General features: G+C 35.5%; 1 protein-coding gene across 1 annotated transcript; it reads right to left on the minus strand.

Moving 5' to 3' along the window:
- Positions 1-275: 275 nt before the first annotated feature.
- Positions 276-8,707, minus strand: LOC129247026 (protein PAT1 homolog 1). The gene is made up of 5 exons (XM_054885877.1): positions 8,578-8,707; positions 7,419-8,319; positions 5,762-7,368; positions 3,961-4,206; positions 276-1,887 (listed from the first exon to the last, which is right to left on the minus strand). Exons 1-5 carry the CDS (start codon positions 8,614-8,616, stop codon positions 1,609-1,611), a joined length of 3,072 nt encoding a protein of 1,023 aa, XP_054741852.1. The 5' UTR covers positions 8,617-8,707; the 3' UTR covers positions 276-1,608.
- Positions 8,708-11,738: the final 3,031 nt, after the last annotated feature.

The following is an 11,738-nucleotide window of genomic DNA, read 5'->3' on the forward strand; positions in this document are numbered from 1 at the left end:
CTTTTGTATGCTGCACAACTCACTAAAGGGTGAGCAAACCAAATAAATCAAATTCTTATTTTGTTCACCACTTCTTTTTTTATCATCCTAAATACTTGAAGTCATAAATTAAATTCTTTTAATTAAGAAATATTGTCCCAAATAATTCATTCTTAAAAGCCATCATGGTTTGGTGCCTCATTAGATGAAAATTAAACAAACTTGAGTAATACCATAAGTCGATCGAAATGTAGTCCATAATATTTGTCTAAACAAACCATGAATTAAATAAGAAGTAAGGCTAACCATTTTAAGTTTTATTCCTGGAAAATATTTATTTTTACAATTCTTTAAAAAAATCCGAACATGAATAAGGTGTGAGCGGGATTAAATGGATCAACAAAAATGACATTTGACGAGTAAGAAAGTCTGAATGCCCATCAATATAGTATACGAATATATTTAAAGCTAATGACATAAAATTAGTATTTTCATGTTCAATTGCATTAGTATTCTGTAGTTACATAATTGATTTTATATAATTATTTTATATCCATTTTTAACGAAGAAGCACCAAACTAAGCATTTATCTATAAATTTATACATATAAATATTTTATATATATGCATATATGTAGTATATAATATGAAAGTGTGAAAATACCGATTACAAGTAATCGGCTATAATTTACCAAGGTTAAAACACGTTACGACTGTTTTATAAAGTATTTTCATTGCATATTTCGAATGCCTTCGTCTTATCTTTAAATTCATACAAACTTTTTTTATAATAGATTTTTTTCTCAATAGTGCTATTCAGATCTTTGTTAAATAAATTTTGGCCCTAATACTAAGTTTTTGCTTCTATAAATATTTACAAAACACTAAAGAAAAACCACAAAAACACATAAAATCTAGAATAAAAAAGACAAGTTACAGTTGTCACTACTTTTTGAAACTTAAAATCGTCAGCTAAAATTTTAAATAGTTGAACTCTTTCATCTATCTATGTCGTTTTGGTAAAGTTGCCACTTCCAAGGTGACTGAAGATAACTATATTTTAAGTTTTTCAAGGAAGATTGGAATAAAGTTTTATTATTACGAAACAAACGTAGTTGTACATTCTTACATAAGTTCTGAAAATTATGGCGTAAAAAATTTAATAATTTTTAATGCAAATATAACATCGATACCTATATTAAAATTTTTTGATAGATAAGCGAAAGTGCATTTCCTGAGAATGAAATAAAACTTTGACCTATACAACCTTAAGCTACTTTGCCAAAACTACACAGCTAGATTTATTATGTGCTGCATGAGCCAAAAATATCGTATCTTAAAGACAACAATATTTTGCTGCTGATTTTCACGATCTTTTGCTCTGCTTAATTTTTCTTTTTTAACAATATTATACATTCAACAGTATGCATGTCATATATGTATGTATAACGGGTCATCATAACCTCCCAAATGTTAATAATGTATTGTATACCAATAAATCATTTTTAACATCTTTTGCAGAGTTACAGTTTTCATGCAACTAAGTTATTTAGTTTTACTTTAGGTTTTGCAAACTCATCCAATCTTGTACACGTTTAAGATTTTCTATTAACATGTTCGTCATTTTGATTTAGTTAATTTGCTGTTTTGCTTCAGTTATAAGTGCCAATAGAGAGTCCAGTTTTAAATCTTTAAAACGCGCAAAATGGTCCATCATTGGTTGTATTGAATCTGACTCAATTTCAGCGCAAATTGCCTGGTTTTGTATAGTTCGATTTAATGATGTTGAAACTTGATCTAAGAAGTGCCGCCATTTTTCCTTGTTGGCGTCGGTATGTGTAGAATCATTGTCAGACATGTATATATGCTCAGCCTGTAACACTAAGCAAACAAGCGATGATATTCCAAACTGGAAAATATAAACAAAAATTATGCCATTAATATTCTTGGATTATTTACAAATTATCTACTAAATGTATCTAACTAATTTTCACATACAATCATAGATTGAATTGATGACAAATAAGTTTAGTCCCTTTCGATCAAGTTGTAGCCGTTCTCCATATAATATGTACTTATGTGAAAACCAGTTGAACTAGTTATGTAGTACAGTGTAGTAAACGTTAGCCCGATCATTTGGCGAGGAATAACACTAATATGCATAGTATAAAAACTGATACGAAATGCATCACCAGTGAGAACAAATGAAAAATAAACGGTTGTGAGGCCCTAGTTTTATAAGAACATAGTACAAGGGACATGAATCAATCAATAGTAACCACATGTTTTTAAAAATATTTGAATAACTACATGTTGATTTTCTTTATATGTACATTCAACGTGTAGTTAGTAGTCATTAAGACATAAATTTGGAGTGCGATGGTGTAAAACTTAAAAAACAGCTTCTTCCCCTTCTAAGTTTGGTAATTTATACAAGGTGAAGTAGAAAGTAAATCCATTATTTTGTCTGTCACTGAAGGCTTTATTTAGCATAGTTAGAATAATCTGATTTTAAGCACATATCCACCTTTTTTCAAAATTTTATTGCCATTTTGAAGCCAATTCCACTATGCCCCAGTCATGGGAACCCTCGTCTCATAGAAACCCAGAAGAACTGGGACACTTGATATTCTTAAGCTTCTCTTGCGGCGAATTTTTCATCTCAACTAAGCCCCACAATCTTGGGGGGCAATCCACTGATCCGAGGCAACAGATAAATTGTTCACCGAAACGACAACTCAGTAAATCCATTGTTTCACGGGCCGTAGCGCCGTCTAGTTGGGACCAAATGTTGTGGAGAAGACGGGCTTTAATTTCCGGCATCAAAAAGTCATTTATCACGGCGCTTTCGCCATTCACTGTGTTTTTGAAGAAGTATAGGCCGATGAATCCTCCAGCCCATCGGCCGCACCAAACTGTTGTTTTCAATGGAGGTAAAGGCTGCTCTGGAGAATATTGACATCATCCTCCTTAACAACCGCGCTGTTAGTTCTGCCTTCTCCAAACTGGATAAAGAGGCAAAGCGAATGCGTCTGGTAATGAAGGAGGACAAAACGAAGTACCTCCTGTCTTCAAATAAACAGTCGACGCACTCGCTTATCGACACCCACGCCACTGTTCACAGTTATAATTCCGAGGTTGTAAAGGACTTCGTTTATTTAAGAACCAGCATTAACACCGATAACAATGTCAGCATTAAAATCCAACGTAGAATCTCTCTTACCAACAAGTGTTACTTTGGACTAAGTAGGCAAATGAGTAGTAAAGTCCTCTCTCGACGAACAAAACTAACACTCTACAAGGCTCGCATCATGCCGGTCCTAACGTATGGCGCAGAAGCGTGGACGATGACAACATCCGATGAAGCGACGCTTGGACTGTTTGAGAGAACGATTCTGCGCACGATAAAATGGCATCATCAAGATGATTGCTACTTTTGCCAAACGAATGCCTTAGGCCACAGTTTTAACTTGCGCAAAATCATAAATTACGCTAATGTTGCAACTGTTACAAAATATTTTATAAATAAGTTCGACATACATAAAAGCTTTCAACTTTTACAATCAAAAACAGTGTACAAGTCGACCTAATTTTAATTGTAATTATAAGATCAGCAATTACAATGTATACAATGTATAATATAGACATGGGCTCGTAATTAAGCCAATTCATCTTTTTACAATAAGCCCAAAACTTTTCATGATATATTTGTATCGTTAAATTTTTAACAATGCATTTGATTGTGTAATAAAAGCCTCGTAAATCAAAATTCCAAACTTTGTACAAAATTAACAAAAGTTTAACAAATTTAAAAACATATCATAAATATCTTTAACTTTTTTATTAGAATGTTTAGAAAACTTTCGGGTGTGCAGTTTTGTAGTCTATGTGCTTGAAAGATATCGTGAATATTGTAAAAAGAAGTGACTTAATTACGTGAGCGCAAGTGTATATATAATTATGCCATGAGTACCCAACTTACCTTACTACAGAATATTCCGTTAGACTTCCTTTCGGTAAGGGGTATAGAGGATGAAATTTTCACAATTGCCTCGAAGTCAGCTTCACGGACTTGCTTCTTGAACTCCGGATAAAGTGCATATAAAACACCGTCAACATCTTCCCTATCTTTTTTAACAACATTTTGCAATGAAGCGAAAACCCCCATCCAAATATTCCAGCGGATTTCGTGATCTTCCATATATGGCATAATGCGTCGTATGAGTGTCTAAAGAAATATACCAAATTGAAATACTTAAAATAATAATGTAATTTGAATATTTCCAGTCAATTTTACTACTATCCAAACAAACTAACACAAAACTAAGGCAAAAAGAAAAGGAAGAAAAATTAATTTTTTAATGATTGCATTATTTTGATTGATGACATGAGAAACTATTCTAGACAAAAATCTAAAAGTCTTTGAAAGAACTTCTTGTTCAAACTAAAAAGTACCGAAAAATTAGTAATTCCCCTTCAATTAAAATCTTCGGCCAACTATGTATTTTTACGAACTTCTGTACATAGATAATTTAAAATCAGCTTGATTACGGAACGGTCATGTTTGCAACATTTTGACAAAAAAATTTCCAGCCCTATTATTACGCTGAGAAAAGATTTACGCTGCCCGGGCAAAAGGCAAAATAAATACAACATTATCATGGCTCTACATGCTCAGATTTACGTCTTTTTCAACAATAAACACATTATATTAACGACACTTATAAATCTTTCAAAGCCCGTAACCAGGAAAAAAAGAGGAGGAAAACGTATGTTTTTCAACATCAACATGTTTAGTCTGTCGCGATCCAGGATTTGATGTGAACCGTCGGCTTGAGCATCTCTGCGAGTACGGCGAAACACAATCAACGAATGTGACTACCACTCTGTCATAGTGCTGCGTTTGATTAGACAGGAACCTTACTGTGGACAGGAGCTTACTCACACCACAAATGAAGTTGCAGGTCTACAGGTGCTCAACCCAGTCGGGCCAAAGTCTGTCGCTTCAGCAGCTTCAAAAAAGATATTTTAATTGAGTTTTTTATGTTGTTATGTATGTATACTCAAATTGAATTTTGAGCGTCCTAAGTAAGAAATTTGACTTATATCTTTATGCTTTCAGAACAAAATATCCACCACTAACGAGCATAACTGCAATTTATCATTTTGGATCCATACATTCCTATAAAGATCAAAATAACGTTTGTATGTTATCGCGAACATCCAGTATGGATGCGCCGAATAAGAAGAAATATGTAAAGGATCCTTATCCTCCGACTATGCTTGTAATAGATTTTCAGCTCAAAATTACTTTCAAAGATGTTTCTTTGTCTAGGTCAGCTTTTATAAAAGCCTTAATGTAATTGTCTAACTTTTTTCATTGAATAGCTTCGAAGTGCGAATTGTAATTCTTCATATTTTACATGTCTATACGATATTTTGTATTGTAGATTTAAATACATAAGTACTAAAACTATGGCAAATTGAATCACAGTTATATAGGTGCGAGATTTAATTCCCCCACCTTATGCGAATTCTGTGAAAGAATTCAAGAAATTTTATTTTGTGGAGAATTTCACAAAACAAATTAAGTCAACGTAAATTTAATGATCCTTTTCAAACTGAACCGAAGAAATAAAAGCAAATATACAGTTCATTAATTTCCGGTACTTAAGTTAGCTACATATTTCGAAAATGTGTATAAACGATTTGCAAAATTATGGAACGATTGGTTGAAAAAAGCCTTCAGTAGTTACTCATCCAGCAAAAATTGTTAACATTACCTTTCCCTTACGAACATTCATGATTGCCGGTACTTCTTCATGAGAAAGACCAGCTATCAGTTTCGACACGAGTATTTCTTTCTTTTCAATTTCATATGCGAATTTGTTTTTTAGCGCTGGATTCACTGTAGATGTGTTAGATAAATCCGCCACTCGTTCTTCTTGAGTTTTATTCGCATTTTCTAGTTGCTCTAAAGCCGCAATGCGCTCGCTCTCTTTTTTCTTTTTCATTATAATAGTGGCAATTGCAGTGGGATTATTTAAATCCTCCAATTTTAAAACAATACGATAAAGTGTCTCAATATGTAGCAGAATATGTCGCGATTTACGTTGAGCAGATGATGCAATATCGCTTATAATGCCTGTTGAAGAGGTTACTGATAAAGTATTGGATTTCAGATGGGCAGAGCTGATACCACTGGAACTTGCAACATTTCTTATGCCATCTCCAGCCCCATTGGCAGCCGCTTCCTTGCCCATAATTTCAGCATCAATTATTTTGCGCGGTGCCGTCACACTTCCATACTGCAGTTTACCCAAAGAATTTTCAAACTTTAGTGGAGTAAACACGTATGGGCTTTTTTGATCCTGGTTGTTTCCAATATGTCCACTATTATTGCCAGTAACGCCGGTCGTTTCTGAGTTACGGCGTTCGCGGAGCTGCCCATTTCGTGTACCATTCTTATTACCAAGTTGGACTAAAATAAGTTGAGCATGACCTTTTGGCTGAGTTAGCGGATGATTTAGTTGGTTGTCTTTATGTGCCTGACTGTGACGCAGGTTGCCATTTTGAGCCGCCTTTCTTTCACGATATACCATATAATAAAAGTCGTCAATATAAGGAGTTTCTGTATTTAACTGCGACAACTGAATACCGATTAACCAATGTTTGTCTCGTGTACTCATCAGATTGGCATATTCATCAAACTCTTCATGGGGTAAATTGCCAGTTGCAGGCCCTCCTTCTCGACGCTGATGGGAAGGGTTTTTACCTCCAATATTGTTGGCCCGTTGCTGAGCAAGACTTTGATAAGTATTCATTCCAATTGTTTGCTGCATTTGTTGTGCTTGACGTGCAGCATTTTGCAAAAGGGGATGATTTTGTTGAATTTCTTGAACCAAACGCATATTAAACATATTATACATTGAGTTGGATTGTTGTGCATTTAGTAAGACTGCTGGACTGGTTGGATGAGGAGCGATACGAGTCTGTTGTTGTTGAGGTTGTACCAAACCAGCTGGATAAATACCCCCAACTGCCGCAGCCGCCCGCATAGCATTAAAATTGGGATGCATAGCAAAATTATTCAAAGCGATCGGGAGATGAGGGCCTGGCAGTGGGCGCTGGTGCAATTGCTGAAAATTTGGCGGCAGTCCGTGTTGGTTTAGTAAGGGATGTGGAGGAAGTTGGTGATTATTTTGCTGTTGCAAATGCGGGCCTGGACCGGTTGAGTATAAGGGAAAGCCTGGAGGGAGACGACTTCCAGCCACGCCGCCTGCTTGTTGTTGCTGCAATAAATTACCCAATGGGTGCTGTGCTAGATTATTTGTAAAATTGCTACTCGGTCTAGGTGGATGTCCTTGATTGTTGGGAAAACCAGGAGGACCTAGGTACAAAGAAATTAATTACTTGAACATTTCTTATGGTATTTAGTACCTTTCAAATGTGTAAGTTGTGGTTTGTGTAAGTTTTGTTGATGTTGACCTGCTTGCTGTTGCTGTATATGATGCGGTGGAGGTGTCTTTGTCGCCTGCTTCAGAACATCACTGATATATTGTTGAGTCTGTCGATTCTGGTTTTGCTGTTGCTGAAAATCTTTAGACTCTGGATGTTGCTCTTGATGTTTGCGCATAGTTTGTTCATTAATTATATTCCTTTCTATATCCTCCAATGTGCAAAATTTAGGAGTTGGAGGAAGACCGTATACCCCACAAATACCTCCAACTGCCATTTCCCCATGAACCTTTTGAAAATCAGAATTTGGATTTCGGTGGTCAAACGTCTGTTGCGGATTTTGGTTTGCAATCTGTGCTCGTTGAAAATGCCTAATGTCATTTGATCCATTAACTCCACGTGCATCTCCACCTTGAAGAATTGGTGTTTGTGTATTCATATCCCCAAGAATATTTGATTGATGTGCGGTAGAAGCCTTAAAAGGAATTGAAGCCCAGACGCTAGGATCTAAACTTAGGCCAGAGGCTCCACCTACACTTTCATTATCGTCGAATCTTAAGTCTACATCATCTAATCTCATTCCCGACAAATTTAACTCCAAATCTGAGTCCGCATACTTTTCCACAGTTCGTACTCGCAAGGGGTTCGCTTTGGAAGATGACGCTTGCGAAGAATGTATAGCTTTTCCACCTTTTGGTCTAACACCATCTAAAGAATCGCGGCACCCACTGTCAGAAAGGAAGCAGTCTGTAAGACGCACCATGTTTTCATGAGCCTCTTCCCAGTCGCCATTAGTGGCCGAACCGAAAGTTTCATCGTTAAGTGCATCATACTCTTCTTCCGAAGGTTCAGCGATTTGCCCACCAGCCCCGTCATCTTCGAACTTAAAAAAAAGTGTTTAGTGAATTATACAACGATTTTAATTTTATCGTACTATAGGGTATAGAAATAGTCTATCAAAATTTTCCTATTGAACATGCCTTACAATGCGGAACTTCACAAACGACTGATAATGCATTAACACGAAGGCATGGACTAGAGGAACCGCTCAGTATCGTTTGTTTAATATCGTTGCATACGTTTCCATAATCTTCTAATTTTGTTTTGTTAATAACCTTGCGTTACGCAAATCTTTACTCACCGGCACAGATGTATCGAATCCAAAAAACGAATCATCCATTGAGAAAATTTGTTTATTTCACACGAAATTGTCATTTGTCACACATTCATGGCCGCCATTGACTATGTGCACGGTTGCCAAGTTCTACATTAGATACAGGCAAATTAGTTTTTTTGCGTTTACACAAAATGATTTAATAAAGCATGCAAATAATATTTTATACATATTTTGAATATTTGGTAATAAATAATTTCTAAGTATAAAAATATTACTCATTTGATATAAACAACATTATTTCTACCATGTAAATCAAATATCTGGCAATACCAAATAACGCTGTATTAGCAAAGGTAGCGTTCGGCGAATCCAGAAAATAATGCCTGGGTGCACGAATGGATTTTAGCCGCAACATTTATCAAAATCTAGAGGCAGCTTTAAGAGCGGTTACTTCACTGCCAATACGGGGACATATTTTTTTTAGCAATTCGGCGTACTGAATGTAAAAATTTCAATGAAAATGTAAACAAATGAACAAGGTAACAACAAAGAAGCAGGGCACTTGTACAACAGAGACAAATCACCTGATCTAGTCACCACATTGAATGAATTAGTGCCCATTTACACACGGAAACATTTGGAAGGGAAACATTTTGTTCGGTGGTAAAGGACGGCCGCGGAAGAGAGAAGGGAATTTGTCTCCTATACTGGCGACACGCTTTGCTCTTCTTATTCGTATTACTTATCTTATAGCAATTTTTGACAGTTGCTTCATTCGGGTTTTTCTTTTGGGGAAGAAAGTTCTAAGTTATGCGTTGGTTGCCAATCAAACGGAAGATAACAACGATGACAAACATCCGAACGCTGCTTGGGAAACGCAGCTAGTAAAGTAGGTATAATTTAATATAGTTATGGGACACGTTTATGTTGATTTCTAATTTTTCTCCGCATTTCTAGATACTACAGTTAATTTTAAGTTAATTATTTACATATGAAGTATTTTTAATATTGTAAAATTTTTTTTATTCAAGTACAAGAATTTATAAATATATTTCAATAAAACTAACAACAAATTATTTATTATTTAACCAGTTTGCATTTTTCATTCATATATTTAAGAAATTGTTGACGAACGTTCTCCGCTTTACATGTTAGTGGGTTGTAGAATATATCCGAAACGGAAGATGCTAAAGTAGTAAACGTCAAAATGTTGCCGAAAACAATTTTGCCCGTGTGGCCGCGAATGAGACATGAGAAGAGAATTTCCAGTGTCTTCCTTCCAGATGTCTCCGTGTGTAAGTCCGGTGTTAGTCTTTGTCCTTATTTTGTAGCAGAGTTGGGAAATATGATATCAGAAATAGTACTAAACTCAGTTGGAAAATGTACTTTTTTTGTTGAAAAGGTACTAATTATTATTTTTGAAATACGTGTACAGATGTGGTATAAACATTTGAAGTTAAATTTCGTTTTATTTATTATCGAAAATTTGGTTCAAATCCGATAAATATTTTAAATAAATAATACCACTACGAGTATCATAGATACTACTTTTACATATGTTTATTGCCGACAAATTATATGTATTGAGGCCTTTTTAGGAAATTCCATATTTTTATTTTTGAAATAGAAGTTACGTCATTAATCAAAGAAGTTTTCATCCTCGTTTATGACTAAGGTATCTTCACTCTAGATTCACTTATCATTTTGTACATTATGACAACATTGCTTTAATTAAATCTTTAGTTTTTATCAATGATGAAACTGAATCAACCAGTAACCGATTTCGACATATTTTTTAAATTATATTCTGTATTGAAAATATCGCTCGACATTCGCTGATGAATGGAAGTTGACAAAATCCCTTGCGCAATTCTATATATATTTGCAAAAAATGGCTCATTTAGTTCAGCTTTAATAGATCACACCTGTTATTTCGCAAGTGCTAGCAAGAATGTTACCGGGAAGAATTTATGCAACAAACAACCATTGCTTTGCTATTGGTATTGATATTGACTATTTTGGACTTTTTGACGAGAAAGTTCGGAGGAGGCATGGAAAGGGTTGGGGTGCTGTTTTTATCTAAATGACCGTTCGGATCATGCATATTTAGGTTTCTCCTTCACTTTCAACGGATTCATTTGTTGTCAATTGTTAATATCCCGGCGAAGCGTTCCCAGATAAATCATTTCCGACAACGGCACAAATTCCAGGAGTGCCAGTCACATATTGGATGCAGAAATCGAAAAGCTGTCATCTGATTCGTTAATACAAAAATACCCCGAAATTGAGTAGGTCTTTATACCGCCAGCTATACTTCAGTCAGTATTGATGGGCATACTTTCAAAGAAATGTCTGCATGAAGAAGTGTTAAGAGCTGCCCTGGTCGATGTTGAAAACATCCTCAGGCGAAGCTCTAACACCCAACTATTTCTGTTCGGTAATTCAAGCGGAATAAGAGAAAGGGATGATTTCGATATTGGGCTGTCTACGATGCTGAACCAAAACTCTCGCGCAGCCGGCGATTTAGCAGGTTGATTTTAGGCTTGACAGATCCCCGAGTACTTACCCAGTTTAACAATGTCCACCTTGTGTCCGCAAATGTCCAAATGGTTTGAGAAACTATCGCTCTAAACGACGTAGTAATTATCCTAGACGAGAATACGAAATGAACCACCTGAGTAAAGGAAAGAGTGCTGGATGTTTCACGCGGAGGAGATGGGCAAATCAGAAGAGCAGTAATGTAAAATTTGAGCGCCTAAATCTGAAGCTACGTAGAGGGGAATGTTAACGCCCCATATCTAGTGCGACCTTAAATATTTAATGCCATTTGCACTATAAAGTGCGACCTTGTGTGTCAGTTCCTCTATCACTGTTGTTCGCGTCAGAGAAGTCTGTTAGAGTAGTCTCAATGACAGGAACGTATTGAATTTCGAGGGGTACTCGTCTCGCGAAGACTAATCACCACAGACACATTTTTCACCAAAAGTTAACAGCAAGGGGCTGAATTATGTAAATTTAGCAGCAGTCTATACGAATTTTTTGGTGGTTAGAAGCAAAGAATGTTAGGTTAAAATGACTATATTTGAATATTTTCCAAATCATCCAAAATTATATACATATGTTATGTCTGTTATGTAAAACTTTGTTGAATTCCCTTCAAACTAAATATACTATTCTATAGAAAA

The sequence above is a fragment of the Anastrepha obliqua genome, chromosome 1 (assembly GCF_027943255.1).
Source record: "Anastrepha obliqua isolate idAnaObli1 chromosome 1, idAnaObli1_1.0, whole genome shotgun sequence".
Classification (NCBI taxonomy): Eukaryota; Metazoa; Arthropoda; class Insecta; order Diptera; family Tephritidae; genus Anastrepha; species Anastrepha obliqua.

Bases quoted from the DNA above. Each gene is read 5' to 3' on its own strand.
- LOC129247026 (XM_054885877.1), bottom strand. From the start codon at position 8,616: ATGGATGATTCGTTTTTTGGATTCGATACATCTGTGCCG. The intron at 7,369-7,418 runs GTACTAAATACC...CTTTGTACCTAG, and splicing joins ACAACTTACACATTTGAAAG to GTCCTCCTGGTTTTCCCAAC. The intron at 1,888-3,960 runs GTAAGTTGGGTA...TATATTTTCCAG, and splicing joins ACGGAATATTCTGTAGTAAG to TTTGGAATATCATCGCTTGT.